Here is a 22,492-nt window from a genome sequence, read left to right as displayed (position 1 = left end):
AGTTCATAATATTTCTGTTTTGTCTTCATTATGTTCTTCTCCACCTTATATGTTTGTAGTGTTTCATATTTTATTTTTTTATCTGCCAATTCTCTTCTTTTAGTTGTGTCTTCCTTCATTGCTAATTCTTTTTCTATATTTGCTATTTCCCATTCCACCTGTTCTGTTTCCTGGTTGTTGTCCTTCTTCGTCTTATTATTTGCCCTCTGATGAACGCTTTCATTGCGTCCCATAGTATAAACTTATCTTTCACTGATTCTGTATTTATTTCAAAGTTCATTTTAATTTGTCGTTCAATGAATTCTCTAAAATCCTGCCTTTTAAGTAGCATGGAGTTTAATCTCCATCTATACATTCTTGGTGGGATGTCCTCTAACTTTACTGTCAATATTAAGGGTGAATGGTCTGATAATATTCTAGCTTTATATTCCGTTTTCCTAACTCTCTCTTGCATGTGAGCTGATAACAGGAATAGGTCTATTCTTGAGTATGTTTTATGTCTACCCGAATAATATGAATATTCCTTTTCCTTTGGGTGTTGTTTCCTCCATATATCCAAAAGTTGCATTTCTTGCATCGATTTAATTATAAATTTGGTTACTTTGTTCTTTCTGTTAATTTTTTTCCCAGTTTTATCCATGTTTGAATCCAAATTAAGATTGAAATCCCCTCCTATTAGTATGTTCCCTTGCGTGTCTATCTTCAAAAAGATATCTTGCATAAATTTTTGATCTTCTTCATTAGGTGAATATACATTGAGTAAATTCCAAAACTCTGAATATATCTGACATTTTATCATTACATATCTCCCTGCTGGATCTATTATTTCCTCTTCTATTTTAATTGGTACATTTTTACTGATTAATATAGCTACTCCTCTAGCTTTTGAATTATATGATGCTGCTGTTACATGTCCTATCCAATCTCTCTTTAATTTCTTGTGTTCCACTTCGGTTAAGTCTGTCTCTTGTATGAATGCTATATCAATTTTTTCTTTTTTCAGTAAATTTAGCAGTTTCTTCCTTTTGATTTGGTTATGTATTCCGTTAATATTTAAAGTCATATAGTTCAACATAGCCATTTCATACTTTGTTTATCTTTCTTTTCAGTTTTCTCATCACCTTTCCTTCTTATCCATTTCTGCTTTCTTTTTTTGAACACATTATAAGACAACATTTCTAAAACATAAAATATTTCCACTATTCTCATATCTAAAATTCCTTTAACCCCAATAGTCCCTCCCCTTCCTGAGTTGCCCTTTGTCCCTTGTCGGGCAACCACATCTCCCCTCTCCATTTGGATTTGCGAAATCACTCGCAAGCGTCAACTGATTTCACAGTGACCATAATTTTTCCCCACCCAGCCCCCCCAGAAAAGATTTTAATCTTCATATATAACAAAGGTCAATCTCTTAATTCCCTCCTTACTTCCTTTCTTCCCTTACTTTCCCTTCTTAGTTCTTATCTATACTCTATTTTTTAAAAATATACATACACACATATACACACACACACACACACACACACATATATATATATTATATATATATAAATATTTATATATACCTCTTTCCTGGTTGAGAGAGACTGGAAACTCCCCCCCCTCCCCCCCCCGTCCTGTCCCGGTGGGGCGAAGCTAGGATTCCACCCCCCCCCCCCACAATTCTGTCCTGAGGGGGAGACTGGGACTCCCCAGCCTGTCCTGAGGTGGAGATTGGGTATGTGTGCCTTTGTGCGTTTGTATGCATGTTCATGCCGTGTGGGCAGGCTCACAGAGCTGTCCCCACTATGACGCCTTGCCCAACCACACTGCTGTCACTGGGGGCTGGCACTGCAGAGAAATCCCAGTGTCACTCACAAGCTGGTTTCTCTGACAGACTGACTGATATGACATGGCCGGTGTGAAGAAAGCCTGCATCGTCTGTGTCCACAAAGACAGGAAAGGCGCTGAGGAGGACCTGCAAAATCTCAGGAAGCTGCTGCACAGTTTGGCATTATAAGTGACTGATTTCATCGATCCGGCTGGCAGGGTGAGAGATTCTCATTGATGATGCTGGGCAGGGGTCAGCACTTCTTGCCCCTCCCCAACTGCAGGGGCAGAGACTGAGGGAGTGGGAAAGTGAGGCAGCCCCTCATCCACGTGTGGAAGGTGCCTAATCTCCCAGACCGGCCTGCACGGAGGAGATGTCAGTGAAGCTGGTGATCGTGTCCACGCCTGCTGGATGGAGGAGCCCTAGGGAATCTCACAGGTTTCCTAGGGATCTTCTCTCCTGATAGAAGAAGATGCCCTGGGGAACTCTTCCAGGCAAACAAGATGAGCCCTGGGTACCTCCTCTCCTGGGACAGACGCCCTGTGGAACTCCTCTCCTGAAGGACAGAGAAGTCCTGGGGAGATACTCTCCTGACGTCGGAGACGCCCTGGGGAACTCCTCCTGAAGGACGGAGATGCCCTGAGAATCTCCTTCTGAAGGATGGAGCCCCTGGGGAACTCCTCTCCTGATGGAAGGAGACGCCCTGAGGAATCCCACTCCTGACGGACGAAAGAGCTCTAGGGAACTCCTCTCTTGACGGTCGATACACTGTGGAAACTCCAGATGGACAGAGATCCCTGCAGAATCTTTCTCCTGACGGATGGAGATGACTTGGTGAACTCCTCTCCAGATGGACGGAGATACCCTGGGGAACTTCTCTCTTGACAGACGGATACGCCCTGAGGAACTCCTCTCCTGACGGACGGAGACACCCTGGGGAACTCCTCACCTGACGCACGGAGATGACCCGGGGAACTCCTCCCCTGACGGACAGAGGCGCACTGGGGAACTCCTCCTGACGGACAGAGACGCTGTGGGGAACTCCTCTCCTGACGGGATGGAGACACCCTGGGGAACTCCTCTCCTGAATGATAGAGAAGCCCTGGGGAGCTACTCTCCTGACGGATGGAGACGTCTTGGGTAACTCCTCTCTTGTCTGTAGGAGTTGCTGTTGGTAACTCCTGATGGACGGAAATCCTCTCTTGACGTGCAGAGTAGCCCTGGGGAACTCCTCTCCTGGTGGATGGAGGAACCCTGGGGAACTTCTCCCTTGATGGTCGGAGATGCTTCCTGGGGAATCCTTCTGACGGACGGAAGAGCCCTGGGAAACTCCTCTCCCAATGGATGGAGAATCCCTGGAGAACTCCCCTCCTGACGGTTGAGACACCCTGGGTAAGTCCTCCTGTGATGGACGGAGACGGCCTGTAGAACTCCTCTCTCTGATGGACAGAGATTCCCAGGGGAACTCTTCTCCAGTGGACGGAGGAGCCCTGGAGAACTCCTCCCCTGACAGACGGAAGAACCCTGTGGAACTCCTCTCCTGCCAGACAGAGATGCCCTGGGAAATATTCTTTTGACAAATGGAAATGCCCTGGGAAACTCCTCTCTTGACGGAGATGCAGAGCCCTGAGGAATCCCACTCCTGATGGACGGAGATGCCCTGAGGAATCCCTCTCTTGATGATCTCATACAGCCTCTTTCCTATTCAAGAGCTCCCACTCAAATCAGTGAAACGTTCTCCCCAGGTGCCCTCTGTCCAGGGATCCTCAATACTTAGTTCCCTTGCTCTTCAGGCAAGGAAAGCCAGAGGTTTACGATGCAGTGCTCATTGGGTAACAGAGGTTGAGAGGGTGAGCAAATTCAAGGTCTTGGGAGTCACTTTCTCTGAGGATCTTTTTTTGGATGCAAAACACCAATGGCATCGTGTAGAAAGCACGTCAGCGGCCTCTACTTCCTCAGGAGTTTGCAGAGGTTTGGTATTTAAAAAAAGTCATCACTTTGTCAAGATCAAAACCTATTTAATTTTGTCATTTGAACAATTAAAAAATAAAAATGGAATCCTTGACAACACGATCTCCCCCCCCCCCCCCCACGCCCCCCCACCCCGTCCTTACTACATCTCCCACCCCCCCCCCCAACTCGGTCTCCCACCACTCCATCTCCCACCCCCCCCCCCCCCGCCCCTGTCTTCATTCCATCTCCCACCCTCCTCACTACATTCTACAGAGGATGTACCAAGAACATCCTGTGCAACTGCCTGGTTTGGAAACTGGACCAATTTGGACCTCACGACCCTGTGGAGGATGGTGAAGTCACCGGAAAAGATCTTCCTTCCATGACGGATTGTAGTAAAAACTCTGACACCGAAATGCTGGTTCCTGCAGGATTTAAGTGTTTTTACTACAATCACAATAGATGTTGAATAGACCGGTTCGGTGGATTTACCACAGGACAGAGACAGGATCTTTGTCCTGGCGGCCACTGGAGTTGCAAAGTTGGGCAGGAACAGAGACGTCCTGAGGAGGGCGCCAATCCGGACCGGAAGTGGAACCGTGTCATTGGGAATAAGGTTTATCGAAGGTGGCCAGGGAGGGGAAGTGACGAAAAGGCGCCAAAGTTGATCTGAGGAGGATCAGTGAAGAGGGTGAGGGAAGGAAAGAAAAGGAGAAGAAACTAAAGAAGAAGGGAAGTGGAGAGGGAGGGAGGAGGGGGAGGGAGGAGGGGGATAGGGAAGGGGGGGGAGGGGGAGGGGGAGGGGGGAGGGGGATAGGGAAGGGGGGAGGGGGAGAGGTGAGAGGGGAGGGGGAGAGGTGAGAGGGGGAGCAAGTGCACAGAGTGGGGTCCGTGGAGTTGGTGAGAGCTGCAGAGGGTGATTGGTGGGGACAAAAGAGGAAGGAGGGAGAAAGGCTTCAGGGCTCTCCTCCTCCATCCTTCTCTCTCCATCCACTCACCTTCCTTCCACCCTCCCTCTCTCCCTCCTTCCATCTACCCTCTCCTATCCCTCTTCATCCACATTCCCTCCATCCATCCTCCCTTCATCCACCCTCCCTCCTTCCACCCTCTTCCTCCCTCCCTCTCTCCCCAACCTTTCTCCATCCACCAACCCTCCACTGTCCCACCCTCCCTCTCTCCCTCCATCTACCCTCTCCCATCCTTCATCCTTCTGTCCTCCCTCCCTCATCATCCCTCTTGCCCTCTTTCTACCCTCCCTCCTAGCTTCCCTCTGTCCACCCTACTGTCCTCCACCCTTCATCTATCCCACCCTCCTGTTGACAGCTATGATTGTTTTTATTTTTCAGGAACGTGCAGAATGGAACGAGGACGAGAGGCTTCGTCATGCAGAGAATTGACCCCCTTGGTCAGAGTCCTTTATATTTCACCCGTTATCTCCGCGGCGTTGGCATATCTCCTACACCATTCCTGTCTCTGTAACCCCCTCTAGTCCCCTATACCCTTCCCTGTCTCTCTAACCCCCTCTGGTCCCCTACACCCTTTCCTGTCTCTGTAACCCCCTCCGGTCCCGTACACCACTTCCTGCCTCTGTAACCCCCCTCCGGTCCCCTACACCCCTCCCTATCTCAGTAACACCCTCTGGTCCCCTGCACCCATCCCTGTCTCTGTAACCCCTTCCAGTCCCCTACACCCCTCCCCTTCTCTATTACCCCCTCCAGTCCCCTACACCCCTCCCCTTCTCTGTTACCCCCTCCAGTCCCCTACACCCCTCCCCTTCTCTGTTACCCCCTCCAGTCCCCTACACCCCTCCCTGTCTCTGTAACCCTTTCGAGTCCCCTACACCCCTCCCTGTCCCTGTAACCCTGTCGGATGATTTTAAGGCAGAGGTATTTGATTATTCAGGGCATTGAGGGTTTCAGAGAGAAAACCGGAGAGTGGGGGCTGTGGGAGGATGGATCAGCTCGTGATGAAAATGGCAGGGCAGACCCGAAGGGCTGGCTTCTCCGGGACCATGCGAGTTTGGTGGGAGGACGTGTTTCTGACCTGTGTGAGCCGGTGGATTTGAGCATTGTGTGTGAGCCACAATCTCTTCTCTACACAGGTACCGCAGGAGGAGCTGCTCCAGGAGGTGAGAGGATGTCTCTCTGCGCTGAAACCCACCTGTGCCATCTTTCTGTTCACCGCGGCGTGGGGGGAAGGGTGGAAGGGAGAAGGAAGGGTAGCACAGAGGGAGGGAGTGAAGGGAGGGAGGTGGCAAAGGGAGGAAGGGGGAGGGAGAGGCAATGCCAAGGAAAGAGGGGTACACCATGGGAGGGAGGGGGGTCTACCAATCCTTGGTAAGGCTGTGCCCATGCTGAGGAGTGGGGCCAGGTGGTGAGGAGTGTTCCATGGTGATGGATGCTGTCTGGCGAGCACCACGGTGGTGGGAATGCCTCAGGGGTCAGGCGGTGCCCAGCGTTTCCTTTGGGACACAACCACCCCCAGTTCCATGAGGTGACTCTGTGCTTCCACAGGCCTGCGAATTGGCCCAACGGGCAGCCCTGTACCAGAGCCGGTTGCCCCCACCCCTGGCCATCCACTCCACCATCTCGCCTGCGGCTGAGGAGGAGGTCTTACAGGAATGCAACGAGGCTTGGCAGGAACTGGGCAAGGTAAAGGCCCACCCCCCACCCCCCCCACCCTTTCTCCACCCGCGGTCCCCAAGTCAGCATGGACAAGTGTCTGTGGATTCATGTCTGGCGATCCTGCAGCCACACAGAGTCCAGTCCAAACCATCGACAGCCCGAGCTCCAGATCCGAACATCTGACACGAATCGGAGAGCCCTTCATCGCCTTCGGCCCGCCCTCGCATCCTAGTTACAATACCTGGTACCCCCTTCAGCTGGTCTCGAGCTCGTTTCCAGCAATCCCCTAACAGCAGTCTCCAAACAGCAGTCTCCAGCAGCTTGCAGCCTCCGTGGGTTCCTAGCCCCGAGTCGCCAGCAACTCTGTGGGTCTTTCAGCCGCAGAGTCTCCTTGCCGGCCCGCCGCCGTGGTCACTGTCCTGTGTGTCATCTCCTTTGCTTCTCCTTTCAGTTGGAAGGGGGTCAGTCTCCCTATTTTCTGGTGCGCTGCGCTGGTCCCTCTGCTTGCCCGGAGCCTGCAATCCCCTCGAGGCTGCTGCCGATCCCAGGTGCTGCCATCTTGGGCCCCAGACCCCGTGGGATTTTAAATAAAATAACCGTCACCTCCACCAACGGGCCATTCCAAGCCTGGGTGGAGCTGGGCGCAGAGCCAGGCAGCTGGACCCCGCGGGAGTGCTGTGTCCTCCCCGCTCCCCATAGGTTCATCCCCAGCGACAGGGGTTCAAACCTCTGCTCTGTCCATGAGGAGTAGTTTGTAAGTCCTCCCTGTGTCTGCAAAGATTTTCCCCGGCTGGGTGAAGGGTGGTGGGAGAAGCTTTGGTTTCCTCCCACCGAAACGTACCGGGGAGTGCGGGTCAAGCGATCTGCACAGATCCATGGGCTGTTCCAAGAATTTACTAACAGAAACCGCCCCCCCCAAAAAAAAATTAACCTTCAAACAGGACCATGTGGAATGAAAAAAAGTTCCAATTTCTTTTCCACATCTAAAACATTGATCTGATAAATTCAATCTCCACCCACTCAGTTTCTGAGGTGTGTTGTACAAAATTATAATGGAGTAATCTGTATTCTACATTAATACTATCAGACATAAATTCTTTACATAGGTTTTGCCAATCTATTATCTTGTCTAGATCTTGTTCCCATCTTTCTTTTGAATAAAACAAACCTACTTTAGGTATTTGTTCTTGCAACAAAACAGGCTATTGAAATAAATGTTTTAGTCATTCCATTGACTATAATTTGCTCCAAATTTAAGAGATGTTTTAAAACTTTCTGATCCTAATTTCTCTCTTAAATAAGCTCTCAACTGAAAATAACAAAATAAGGTATCGTGAGAAATATCATTATTTTTAAAAAACTTTATTTAATATTTTCAAAACAGAGTCCGTAATATAAAAATGAAAACTGCAACTAACCCACCCACCCACCCTCTAAAACACAACTCTGAATTACTAAATCCATATTTTTTCAATTTCTCAAGGGTTAGATATAACTGATGCAAAAAATTATAATTGATCATACTATATCTTACATTAAGCAATTTAGTCACACCATCAAAACACATCGTCTCCCAATCGGCCTGATTAATATCACAAATTAAAACATTTTCCCATTTAATCCTAGATTTATCTAAATTTATTTTATCCATAGTGTCTTGAAACAATGCATACATATCAGAAATAAAACCCTTTTTTTTTAATTTTTAATTTTTCACACTATGAACCACATTGATCAAGATACATACATTTTCCTTTTCAAATATATACAGTGTCCTTTTCTCTCCCCCCCACCCTCCTCCCCTCCCACCCTCCCTACCTCCCCTCCCATTCATTTAAAGTTCAGAATCTAAGATACATTAAACCCGTCAAACAATGTTGTCACTCAATAAAAATAAACAAGAAATTCCACTGAGTCAATTCTTTTCATTCTCTTCTCCTTCTGTCATTTTAGGTGGTAGATGTCCCCGGTAGGTTTTCTCTATTATGTTTCATGTTTCCCATATTTGTTCAAATATTGTAATATTATTTCTTAAATTATATGTTATTTTTTCTAATGGAATACATTTATTCATTTCTATATACCACTGTTGTAGTCTCAAGTTATCTTCTAATTTGCAGGCTGACATAATACATTTTTTTGCTACAGCTAGGGCTATCCTAACAAATCTTTTTTGTGCACCATCCAAATCAAGTCCAAATTCTTTGTTTTTTATGTTACTTAGGAGGAAGATCTCTGGGTTTTTTGGTATATTGCTTTTTGTGATTTTATTTAATATCTGGTTTAGATCTTCCCAAAGTTTTTTCACTTTCTCACATGTCCAGATTGCATGAATTGTTCCCATTTCCTTTTTACAGCGAAAACATCTGTCAGATACTGTTGGGTCCCATTTATTTAACTTTTGAGGTGTAATATATAGCCTGTGTATCCAGTTATATTGTATCATATGTAACCTCGTATTTAATGTATTTCTCATAGTTCCTGAGCATAACTTCTCCCATGTTTCCATCTTTATCTTTGTTTAGATCTTGTTCCCATTTTTGTTTAGTTTTACCATTTGTTTCCTCATTCTCCTTTTCTTGTAGTTTAATATAAATGTTTGTTATAAATTTTTTGATTATCATTGTATCTGTAATCACATATTCAAAATTACTTCCCTCTGGTAACCTCAGACTGCTTCCCAATTTGTCCTTCAAGTAGGATTTCAGTTGGTAGTATGCCAACACTGTATCGTGAGTTATATTATATTTATCCTTCATTTGTTCAAAGGATAATAATTTATTTCCCAAAAAGCAATTTTCTATTCTTTTGATCCCTTTTTTCTCCCATTCTCTAAAGGAAAGGTTATCTATTGTAAAAGGGATAAAATAAAACCCTTATTTAATGAATGAGAAATCATAAACTCAAATTTTGTTAACTTAGGAATTTTAATTTCTCTTCCAAAATTATTTTTCATTAACGCTCTAATTTGATAATACACAAACAAAGAATTCACTGGAATTTCTCTTCTCTCTGTTGATTAAATGATAAAAAATTACCCTCTTCAAAACAATCCTGCAACGACCTTAAAAATCTATTATTCAATGAAAAAGGAATCAATTTATTTTGATATATTGGAGCTTGAACTGATATTTTACCTTTCATACCTATCAATAAATTCCTTTTAGTCCAAATATCTAACAAATGTTTTAAAATTGGTATATTATATCTCTAATAAAATAGAATTCCATTTAAATATAAATTGATGTGAATAAGGTTCAGAAATACCAGCCAATTCTACCCTCACCCAACTGGGGGGTACGAAATGTCCAGCATGGGGTTAATAAATCTTAATTGAGCTGCTTCATAATAACTTTAAAAATGAGGTAATTGTAAACCTCCCAAAGCTTATTTCCAAGTCAATTTATGTATCGCTACTCTAGCTAATTTTCCCTTCCATAAAAATTCTCGTTCTACTTGATTTAAATCCTGGGAAAAAAAATTTTTGAAATAAACAAGGAATCGACTAAAAAAGATACTGAATTCGCGGAAAAATACTCATCTTAATACAATTTACTCGGCCTATTAATGATAAAGGTAGATCCTTCCACTTAATCAAATCAGCTTTGATCTTTCTCGTTAACAGTACATAATTTAAATTATACAATGATTGAACATTTACATCAATCATTATACCTAAATACTTAATTTTATCAGTCCAACGAAGTTTAGTAATTTGTCTACACTGATCGTAATTTGCCTCGGAAATTGGTAATATCTCACTTTTATCGCAATTCACTTTATATCCTGACAATTTACCATATTGTTCCAAACACTCTTGCAAGTAAATTAAAGATCTTTCTGGATTAGTTAAATATATCAAAACAATATCAGCAAATAGATTAATCTTATATTCATCATTCTGCTATCCTTATACCTCTAATATTCTCATTCTGCCTAATAGCTTTATCCAATGGTTTGATGAACAACACAAATAGAGCTGGCGACAAGGGACAACCTTGACGAGTTGAACGTGATTATTTAAAAAACGAAGAGGTTTGACCATTGTCGCCACCCTAGCAACTGAATTATAATATAGTGGCTTCACCCAACCAATAAAAAAGGGTCCAAACTTATATTTCTCCAAGACTTTAAATTTAAAAATTCCATTCGACCCCATCAAAAGCTTTTTCAGCATCTAGGACAGTGGTTCCCAACCTTTTACATTTTACTCACATACCATTTTAAGTATTCCCTATGCCATAAGTGTTAGTAAGGGGTTGTTTAAGGTGGTATGTGAGTAGAAAGGAAAGGTTGAGAATCACTGCTCTAGACCCAATTGTTACTGAAGTATTTGCTTGAGAAAAATTGTCATTGGCCCATTTCCTTTGGACTTATGAAACTGCACATAACAAATCAATTTGGAATAATTAAAGCAGTGGTTTTCAAACTTTTTCTTTCCACCCACATACCACCTTAAGCAATCCCTTATTAATCACAGAACATATATGGCATAGGGAATACTTAAAGTGGAAAGTAAAAGGTTGGGAAGCACTGATCTAGGGCAACTACCATTGGTAGGTTGGATTGCTGACGTGAAGCGTTGATCAGCGAAATCACTCTAAGAATATTGTCAGAGGCATACCTATTTTTAATGAAACCAGCCTGATCAGCATGTACCAATTGTGGTAAATACTTAGCAAGTCTATTTGCCAATAATTTAGCTGTTTTATAATCTGCGTTTAATAAAGAAATTGGCCGATATGAAGTTACATTCAAAGGGTCTCTATCTTTTTTTGATATAACCATTATTATTGCACTCAAACACAAATCTGGTAAAGCTTGTTCTTGCATTACCTGCTGTAGGACATCCATAAATAGAGAAGACAAATCATCATAAAAAACTTTATAAATTCAACAGTAAACCCATCATCTCCTGGAGACTTCCCGTTAGGCATTTGTTGAATAACATCCTTTATTTCTAAATCCGTAAAAGTAGAGTCCAGTTTCTTCACATCATCTTCCCCTAATATTAGCAAGTTTAAATCTAACAGTAAAGATTCAATGGAACCATCATTTTGAACTCCCTCAGAAGTATATAATTTCTGATAAAATGATAAAAATTGGTCGTTAATTTCCTGAGGTAACTGAATTATCTTTCCTCACAGCATTAATAGTTCTCGATGCTTGTTCTGTTTTCAATTGCCATGCTAAAACTTTAGGGGCTCTATCCCCTAACTCATAATAACGTTGCTTAAATCTTTGAATCAAACGTTCATATTGATATGTTTGGAATGTATTATATTGTAGCTTCAATTTAGTTAAAACTACCTTATTATCCTCCGTACAATTCCTCTGAAATTCTTTTTCCAAATCAGCTATCTGTTTTTCCAATAACAGACTCTCTGCCAAAAATTTCTTCTTTTCTTTTGATGCCTAGCTAATAATTTGACCACGTAAAAATGCCTTCAAAGCATCCTAAAAAGTAAAATTACTCTGAACTATATTCCTATTGAAATCCAAAAAAGAAGCAATTTGATCCTTAATGAATTTCACAAATTCCGTTTTTTTTTCAATAACATTGCATTAAACCTCCACCGAAAAGTTGATTGAGTAACTTCCGGCCCAACACAAGAAATAAATAACAATGAATGGTCAGAAATTATTCTACTCTTATATTCAGCTTGACTAAAACGAGATTGCAAATGTGCTGATGCCAAAATTAAATTTATCCTTAAAAATGAATCATGATGCAGAGAATAAAATGAAAAATCTTTCTCAAGAGGATTTAACCTTCTCCAAACCTCTCTCAAATTTAAATCTTTCATCAAAGAAACCAATTGGACCGCTGCTTTTGATTTTTTCAAAGTTTTCGGAGATTGATCCAATAATACACAAGTGAAATCTCCCCCAATCAGAATATTTTCTTTAGCTTGACTCAGAGTTTAAAAAACCTTCAGACACAAATTGTTCATTGTCAACATTAGTCACATAAACATTCAACAAGGACCATGACTCGGCAAACAATTTACAATTAATCATTAAAATTCGACCATCTGTTTCCACCAAAGATTTGAGTTCAAATGGTATTTTCTTGTGAATCAAAATTGCCACTCCTCGTGCTTTCGAGTTAAAAGAAGATGAAATTACATGACCAACCCAATCACTCTTTAATTTTAAATGTTCTTTTTCAGTTAAATGAGTTTCCTGCAAAAAAGCAATGTCCACTTTCATCTTAAGGTAATACACGTTTACGCTTAATCGGGTTTAAAAGCCCTGAACATTAAATGTTGCAAAATTCAAACTAGACATTGGTATCAGAATTAAACCCCCTCTTCTATTCCTTCAATCCACAAAAAAACCTTTCTCCTTAATAAAATAAAATGAAGCTCCCCTTGCCAAATAGCCCCTAAATTAATCAACCCTTAAACAGAATACACAAAAATTTAAAAAAAGGTGTTTTTAGAAATAAGTAGAAACTACAAAAGTAGTAATTCCCCGCTTAACTGGTTGTGGAAAGAAATAAAGTCCTCCCCACAGGTGGCGGATGACTTCCAAAAGCTTCAGCGATATCCATCCCCCCCAACCAGACTTACAAAATTATAAGTCTAAATCAGTTCACAGCCCCAATGAATTCAATCCTAAGGCTTGTTCCAGGTCATCAATATCAATCAAACTCTTTGACATGTTTGCCTTCCCATTCTTCTTATCATATGTTTTCCTCTTAGAAGAAGAGTGCCTTTCAGTAGCCCTGTCTGGCAAAGAATTAAAGCGTCGTGAACCCTCTCAAAAAACTGTGATTGGAAATTCCCATAAAAAATCTTCAAAACTGTAGGGTATCTAAAAGAAAATATATAACCCTTCCTCCAAAGCACCTCTTAAGCAGAATTAAATTCTTTACGCCTTTTAATAATTTCTTGACAAATCCGGATAAAAGAAAACCTTATTTCCCTATACCATCAACGGAGACTGATATCTACGTGCATTTTGGGCCGCAACTCACAAGATAGTTTCCCTGCCTTGATACCGTAGACAATGAATCAAACCAGCTCGTGGAGGTTGGCCTGGGTATGGTTTACTTTTCAAAGCTCTATGTGCCCTATCTAATTCCAAACTTTATCGAAAAAATTCCAATCCCAATGCTTCAGGGATCCATTTTTTAAAACAATTATTGGATCCGAACCCTCAATTCCTTCCGGAATTCCCACTATTTTGACATTATTCCAGCAGCTTTGGTTTTCCAAAGAGTCTATCTTCTTCAATGTCCTTCTTCTGAATTTCTCATCTAACAAAATAATCTTCCACCTGATCTATTTTTTCTTTATTACGTTCCACTTGTTCTCTACAGACTTGAAAGGCACCTTCCATTTTCTTAAAATTGTCTTGAACTGTATCCACCATATTCAAACATCTATTGACATCAGCTTTAACAACAGAAATATCTTTCTTAACAGAAGAGACTTCCTCACAAATATTATTCATTTTTTCAGTCATGTTCATAAATCCATGATCAATCTGAGTGGACATTTGTGTTGACATATTACCCATTAGATGAGCTATGGATTCCAAAATTGTAAAAACAGCATCAAAAGTAGTTTCACTAGTGTCTCCTTGAGGCCTACCTTTCTCACTTCAGTTTCACTAGTGTCTCCTTGAGGCCTACCTTTCTCACTTCAGTTTCACTAGTGTCTCCTTGAGGTCTACCTTTCTCACTTCAGTTTCACTAGTGTCTCCTTGAGGCCTACCTTTCTCACTTCAGTTTCACTAGTGTCACCTTGAGGCCTACCTTTCTCACTTCAGTGACAGTCAATGATTCTTCTTCCATAGCTTCAGTTTGCAGAGAGGCTTTCCCTTGCTGTTCTTTTAATTCCACCGACGATTTTGTCACTTCTGGTCTGCATACCTACAGACCCAGTCCTGACATAATCAGCCCATTGCAGACCAACTTCACTGACAGCCCAGACCCTATCAAGAAGATCACGGACCCAGGACGCACTGCACATGCCCGGCAGCGCCGGGGCCCACACATGCACATCTTCCGACGGGCTGCCTCGAGCCGCCGGGACCTGCAGAGGTGTCGTGCACTGGGCCCGACGCTGCAGACTCTGGCAACTCTACAGCGTGCTTGACTTCGCGAGCATGCTGATCAAGATAAGAGGAAAAAATTGGAAACCCGGTGCCATCTTGCGAAGGCGCCGGGGTAATACTTAGGCAAGCTGGATTACGTTGCTGCTTGGGTAACTGTCCAATTGATTCCGTGGATCCCACTTGGTAAGTAGGCCTCATTTCTTCTGCACTCTTAAAAGGAAGTTTCTTCTGAATCTGTGTTTTCGATTTCTTTGTATTAGCAGCCATTGTGTTCTTTTAACATTCAGACAACTTCAGAACGAATTTTCAAGACTTTTTAAAATTCTTTAATTCGGGTATTTGTTAGTCCAACTGGGGAAAGTTGGAATTACACTTATTCCTTCGCCAGCAGGCCACGCCCCCCCCCCCAAAATATCATTATTAATGGATCGAAGGACATCAATCAGCTATTATCGTAACTCACCCAGTTTTGAAATTCCTTTAATATTCCATTTTTTTTTAAAAAAGAAAGAATAAAAGATTAATTTATGGCGGTTTTTTTAAAAATATTTTATTTAAATATCATACATGCATTAATATCTAGATACAGAAAATATCCCACATACATCTCAGATCAGTAATACATTATATAGGCCTCCAACCCCTCCCTCCCAACAAAATACAAAAGAAGAAAGAGGAAAAAAAAAGATACAAGGAAATAAAAACACACCTGGTCACTGAAATTATTAACACATTCCATCAAATTTTGCCTTCACAATATTAAACACATGATAATTCCAAGGAGTTGATAAGGTTCTTTGAGGTTTAGGGGATATTTTTCATAATGTAACACCTACAATATGCAAACATGGGCACCAAATGTTTAAGAAAATATATTTATTTCTTAAATTATATGTAATTTTCTCAAGAGGTATATAACTATATATTTCTGCATGCCATCTGTCCATTCCTAAATGTAAATCAGATTTTCATGTCACTGCTATACATTTTTTGCAACTGCTATTGCAATTTTCATGAATTCTTTTTGAAACATTTAATTTCCATTTTGGCTATACCCAGCTATATTACCCAGTAACAAAAACATCGGATCTTGAGGAAATTTAACTTTAGCAACCCGTTCTAAAAATACTCTTAATTCCACCCAAAAAGGTCTCAATTTTGAATATGACCAATTGGAGTGTAAAAAGGTACCCCTCTTGATAACACCTAAAACATATATCTGATTTAAGTCTATTTCATTTATGTGGGATAAGATATAATTTTTGTTTTTTTTTAAAATTTTTTTATTTTTCACACAATAAACCACATTAACCATGATACATACTTTTTCCTTTTCAAATATATACAGTGCCATTTCCCCCCCCCCCCCCTCCCATCCCACCCTCCCTACCTCTCCCCTCCCGTCCATTTAAAGTACAAAATCTAGGATACATTAAACCAGTCAAACAATGTTGTCATTCAATAAAAATAAACAAGAAATTCCACTGAGTCAATTCTTTTCATTTCCTTCTCCTTTCGTTAATTTAGGTAGTGAATGTCCCCGGAAGGTTTTCGCTATTGTGTTTCATGGAAGGCTTCCATATTTGTTCAAATATTTCAATATTATTTCTTAAACTATATGTTATTTTTTCTAATGGAATACATTTATTCATTTCTATATACCATTGTTGTATTTTCAAATTATCTTCCGATTTCCAGGTTGACATAATACATTTTTTTGCTACGGCTAGAGCTATCTTAACAAATCTTTTTTGTGCATCCTCCAAATCAATTCCAAATTCTTTGTTTTTTATGTTACTTAGGAGGAAGATCTCTGGACTCTTTGGTATATTGTTTTCTGTAATTTTATTTAATATTTGGTTTAGATCTTCCCAAAATTTTTCTACTTTCTCACATGTCCAGATTGCATGAATTGTTGTTCCCATTTCTTTTTTACATCAAAAACATCTATCAGATACTGTTGGGTCCCATTTATTTAACTTTTGAGGTGTAATGTATAGCCTGTGTATCCAGTTATATTGTATCATACGTAACCTCGTATTTATTGTATTTCTCATCGTTCCAGAACATAACTTCTCCCATGTTTCCTTTTTTATCTTTATATTTAAATCTTGTTCCCATTTTTGTTTAGTTTTACCATTTGTTTCCTCATTCTCCTTTTCTTGCAGTTTAATATACATATTTGTTATAAATCTTTTGATTTTCATTGTATCTGTAATCACATATTCAAAGTTACTTCCCTCTGGTAACCTCAAACTGCTTCCTAATTTATCCTTCAAGTAGGATCTCAATTGGTAATATGCCAGCGCTGTATTTTGAGTTATATTGTATTTATCTTTCATTTGTTCAAAGGGATAATAATCTATTTCCTGAAAAACAATTTTCTATTCTTTTAATCCCTTTTTTTTCCCATTCTCTAAAGGAAAGGTTATCTATTGTAAAAGGGAGTAACTTGTTTTGCGTCAATATTAGTTTTGGTAATTAATAATTTGTTTTATTTCTTTCTACATGAATCTTCTTCCAAATATTGAGTAGATGATGTAATACTGGAGAACTTCTATGTTGTACCAATTTTTCATCCCATTTATATAATATGTGTTCAGGTATCTTTTCCCCTATTTTATCTAATTCTAATCTGGTCCAATCTGGCTTTTCCCTCGTTTGATAAAAATCTGATAGGTACCTTAATTGTGTGGCTCTATAATAATTTTTAAAGTTTGGCAGTTGTAAGCCTCCTTGTTTATACCATTCTGTTAATTTATTTAGTGCTATCCTCGGTTTCCCCCCTTTCCATAAAAATTTCCTTATTATTTTCTTTAACTCCTTGAAGAATTTCTCTGTCAAGTGTACTGGCAATGCCTGAAATAGGTATAATATCCTTGGAAAAATGTTCATTTTTTTTTTTTAAATTTTTTATTTTTCACACCATAAATCACAATAGCCATGATATACACTTTTTCTTTTCCACACATTTACAGTGACTTTTTCTCCCTCCCCCCTCCCTCCTCCCAAGCCACCCCCCCACCCCCCCCCCTCTCATCCATTTTAGGTATACAATCTAGGTTGCATTAATTCAGTTAGACAATGTTGTCATTCAACAGAAATACACCAGAAATTCTACTGAGTCCATTCTTTTCTTTTCTTCTCCTTCCATCAACTTAGGTAATGTTTGTTCCCGGTAGGTTTTCGCTATTGTATTTAATGTAAGGCTCCCATACTTGTTCGAATATTTCAATATTATTTCTTAAACTATATGTTATTTTTTCTAATGGAATACATTTATTCATTTCTATATACCATTGTTGTATTTTCAAATTATCTTCCAATTTCCAGGTTGACATAATACATTTTTTTGCTACGGCTAGGGCTATCTTGACAAATCTTTTTTGTGCATCTTCCAAGTCAATTCCAAATTCTTTATTTTTTATGTTACTTAGGAGAAAGATCTCTGGATTCTTTGGTATATTGTTTTCTGTTATTTTATTTAATATCTGATTGAGATCATCCCAAAATTTTTCTACTCTCTCACATGTCCAGATTGCATGAATTGTTGTTCCCCTTTCTTTTTTACATCGAAAACATCTATCAGATACTGTTGGGTCCCATTTATTTAACTTTTGCAGTGTAATGTTTAGTCTGTGTAACCAATTATATTGTATCATACGCAGCCTCGTATTTATTGTATTTCTCATCGTTCCAGAGCATAACTTCTCCCATGTTTCTTTTTTTATCTTTATATTTAAATCTTGTTCCCATTTTTTGTTTAGTTTTACCATTTGTTTCCTCATTCTCCTTTTCTTGCAGTTTACATATTTTTTATAAATCTTTTGATTAACATTGTATCTGTAATCACATATTCAAGGTTACTTCCCTCTGGTAAACTCAAGTTGTTTCCTAATTTATCTTTCAAGTAGGATCTCAGTTGGTAATATGCCAGCGCTGTATCTCCAGTTATATTGTACTTATCTCTCATTTGTTCAAAGGATAAGAATCTACTTCCTGAAAAACAATTTTCTATTCTTTTAATCCCTTTTTTTTCCCATTTTCTAAAGGCAAGGTTGTCTATTGTAAAAGGGAGTAGCTTATTTTGCGTCAATATTAGTTTTGGTATTTGGTAATTTATTTTATTTCTTTCTACATGAATCTTCTTCCATATATTGAGGAGATGGTGTAATACTGGAGAAGTTCTATGTTGTACCAATTTTTCGTCCCATTTATATAATATGTGTTCAGGTATCTTTTCCCCTATTTTATCTAATTCTAGTCTCGTCCAGTCTGGTTTTTCCCTTGTTTGATAAAAATCTGATAGGTACCTTAATTGTGCGGCTCTATAATAATTTTTGAAGTTTGGCAATTGTAAGCCTCCTTGTTTATACCATTCTGTTAATTTATCTAGTGCTATCCTCGGTTTCCCCCCTCTCCATAAAAATCTCCTTATTATTTTCTTTAACTCTTTGAAGAATTTTTCTGTCAGTTGTATTGGCAATGCCTGAAATAAGTATAGTATCCTTGGAAAAATGTTCATTTTAATACAGTTTATCCTTCCTATCAGTGTTAGTGGTAGCTCTTTCCAATGCTCTAAATCGTCCTGTAATTTTTTCATTAGTGGATTGTAATTGAGTTTATATAATTGGCCTAGATTTTTGTTTATTTGCACACCTAGGTATCTTATTGCCTGCGTTTGCCATCTGAATGGGGATTCCTCCTTAAATTTTGAGAAATCCGCGTTATTCATAGGCATTGCTTCACTTTTATTTACGTTTATCTTGTATCCCGACACTTCTCCATATTCCTTCAATTTCTTATATAGTTCTTTTATTGATAGTTCTGGTTCTGTTAAGTACACTATCACATCATCCGCAAACAGACTGATTTTATATTCCCCGTCTTTTATTTTTATTCCTTTTATATTATTATCTCTTCTTATCGATTCTGCTAGTGGTTCTATAGCTAGCGCAAACAATAATGGTGATAGTGGGCATCCCTGCCGCGTTGACCTGCTTAAGTTAAATTGCTTTGATACATGTCCATTTACTGTCACTTTCGCTAACGGTCCCTTATATAATGCTTTAATCCAATTAATATACTTCTCCGGTAAACTGAATTTTTGCAATACTTTGAACAAGTAATTCCATTCTACTCTGTCGAAGGCCTTCTCTGCGTCTAAAGCAACTGCTACTGCCGGTGCTTTATTTCCTTCTACTGCATGAATTAAGTTAATAAATTTACAAATATTGTCTGTTGTGCGTCTTTTTTTGATAAATCCAGTTTGGTCTAAATTTACCATTTTCGGTACCTGTTCTGCTAATCTGTTCGCTAATAGTTTAGCTATTATCTTATAATCTGTGTTTAGCAGAGATATTGGTCTATATGACGCTGGTGAGAGTGGATCTTTCCCTTGTTTTGGTATTACTGTAATTATTGCTGTTTTACATGAATCTGGTAAGTTTTGTGTCTCATCAATCTGGTTGATTACATCCAGGAGGGGCGGTATTATTAGGTCTTTAAATGTTTTGTAGAATTCTATTGGGAGTCCATCCTCTCCTGGTGTCTTATTATTTGGTAAATTTTTTATTATCTCTTGTATTTCTACTGTTCCAAATGGTTCTGTTAATTTATTTTGTTCCTCTATTTGTAGTTTTGGTAGTTCAATTTTAGTCAAAAATTCATCTATTTTCCCTTCTTTCCCTTCGTTTTCGGTTCGGTATAATTGTTCATAGAATTCTCTAAAGTTTTCCTTAATTTCTTTTGGATTATATGTAATTTGTTTGTCTTTTTTCCTTGTTGCCAATACCATTTTCTTAGTTTGCTCTGTCTTAAGCTGCCATGCTAAGATTTTGTGTGTTTTTTCACCTAGTTCATAATATTTCTGTTTTGTCTTCATTATATTCTTCTCCACCTTATATGTTTGTAATGTTTCATATTTTATTTTTTTATCCGCCAATTCTCTTCTTTTGGTTGTATCTTCCTTTATTGCTAATTTTTTTTCTATGTTTATTATTTCCCTTTCCAACTGCTCTGTTTCCTGGTTATAGTCCTTCTTCATCTTGGTTGCATAACTTATTATTTGCCCTCTAATGAATGCTTTCATTGCGTCCCATAGTATAAACTTATCTTCCACTGATTCCGTATTTACTTCAAAGTACATTTTTAATTGTTTTTCAATAAATTCTCTAAAATCCTGTCTTTTAAGTAGCATGGGGTTTAATCTCCATCTATACATTCTTGGAGGGATGTCCTCTAGCTCTATTGCCAATAACAGGGGTGAGTGGTCCGATAATAGTCTAGCTTTATATTCCGTTTTCCTAACTCTCCCTTGAATGTGGGCTGATAACAGGAATAGGTCTATCCTTGAGTATGTTTTATGTCTAGTCGAGTAGTATGAGTATTCCTTTTCTTTTGGGTTTTGTTTCCTCCATATGTCCACAAGTTTCATTTCTTGCATTAAGTTAATTATAAATTTGGTTACTTTGTTCTTCCTGTTAATTTTTTTCCCCGTTTTATCCATATTTGGATCCAAATTCAGATTGAAATCCCCTCCTATTAGTATGTTCCCTTGCGTATTAGCTACCTTCAAAAAGATATCTTGCATAAACTTTTGATCTTCTTCGTTAGGTGAATATATATTAAGTAGATTCCAAAGCTCTGAATATATCTGACATTTTATCATAACATATCTCCCTGCTGGATCTATTATTTCCTCTTCTATTTTAAATGGCACATTTTTGCTGTTTAATATAGCCACTCCTCTTGCTTTTGAATTATACGATGCTGCTGTTACATGTCCTACCCAATCTCTCTTTAATTTCTTGTGCTCCAATTCAGTTAAGTGTGTTTCTTGGACAAATGCTATATCTATTTTTTCCTTTTTCAGTAAATTTAGTAGTTTCTTCCTTTTAATTTGGTTATGTATTCCATTAATATTTAGAGTCATATAGTTCAGCGTAGCCATTTTATATTTTGTTTATCTTCTCTTTCCGTTTTTCCATCATTACCTTTCCTCCTTTTCCATTTCTGTTTTCTTATTTTCAACTCTTTACCAGACAACATTCCTACAACATCCAACATTTTCCTTATTCTCCTATTTCTATGTTCTTTATCCCCAATCTCCCCTTCCCCTCCTGAGTTGCCCTTTATCCCTTGTCGGACAACCACATCTCCCCTCTCCATTTGGATTTGCGAATCCACTCGCAAGCGTCAACTGATTTTGCAGTGACCGCTCTTTTCCCCCACCCAGCCCCCCCCAGAAAAGATTTCGCTTTTTATATGTCACAAAGGTCACTCTTTTAATTCCCTCCTTATTCTCTCTATTCCATTACCTTCTCTTATTAATTCTTGTCTATACTCTCTATGTTTTCCTCTAATTACAGATACTTTCACATATGCCCATTGTCTCTATTCACTCTTATACCTCTTTACCCGCATACATATCAATCGTGGTCATTTTTACCCTCCTTACCCTTCTTCATCCCTCAGTTTATTTTTGTCTTTACCCACATACATATCAATCGTGATCATTTTTGCTCTCATTACCCGTCTTCATCCCTCAGTCTATTTTTGTAATTGTTCTGCAAATTTTCGTGCTTCTTCTGGATCCGAGAATAGTCTGTTTTGTTGTCCTGGAATAAATATTTTCAATACCGCAGGATGCTTCAGTGTAAATTTATATCCTTTCTTCCATAAAATCGCTTTTGCTGTATTGAACTCTTTTCTCTTCTTTAGGAGTTCAAAGCTTATATCTGGATAAATGAAGATTTTTTGCCCTTTATACTCCAGTGGTTTGTTGCCCTCTCTTACTTTTTCCATTGTCTTCTCCAGTACCTTTTCTCTTGTAGTATATCTTAGGAATTTTACTACAATAGATCTTGGTTTTTGTTGTGGTTGTGGTTTAGGGGCCAATGCTCTATGTGCCCTTTCTATTTCCATTTCTTGCTGTAGTTCTGGACATCCTAGGGCCTTAGGGATCCATTCTTTTATAAACTCCCTCATATTCTTGCCTTCTTCATCTTCCTTAAGGCCCACTATCTTTATGTTATTT

General features: G+C 39.4%; 1 protein-coding gene across 5 annotated transcripts in view; it reads left to right on the top strand.

Annotated features, from left to right (window-relative positions):
- Positions 1–1,823: 1,823 nt before the first annotated feature.
- The window catches only part of cenpk (centromere protein K), a 43,185-nt gene continuing 22,516 nt past the window's right edge, over positions 1,824–22,492 (top strand). Inside the window, exons 1-4 of one of the 5 annotated variants that reach the window (XM_069929232.1) lie at positions 1,824–2,029; positions 5,110–5,168; positions 5,865–5,891; positions 6,277–6,414. In XM_069929232.1, coding sequence (XP_069785333.1) covers positions 5,121–5,168; positions 5,865–5,891; positions 6,277–6,414 — 213 coding nt within the window. In that variant the 5' untranslated portion in view covers positions 1,824–2,029; positions 5,110–5,120. Of the gene's footprint in view, positions 2,030–4,367; positions 4,455–5,109; positions 5,169–5,864; positions 5,892–6,276; positions 6,415–22,492 lie in introns of those variants that run through there. The other 4 variants (XM_069929233.1, XM_069929234.1, XM_069929236.1 and 1 more) reach the window with 4 other exon arrangements.

Source organism: Narcine bancroftii, chromosome 3 (assembly GCF_036971445.1).
Source record: "Narcine bancroftii isolate sNarBan1 chromosome 3, sNarBan1.hap1, whole genome shotgun sequence".
Taxonomy (NCBI): Eukaryota; Metazoa; Chordata; class Chondrichthyes; order Torpediniformes; family Narcinidae; genus Narcine; species Narcine bancroftii.
This window is presented reverse-complemented; position numbering and strand designations above follow the sequence as displayed.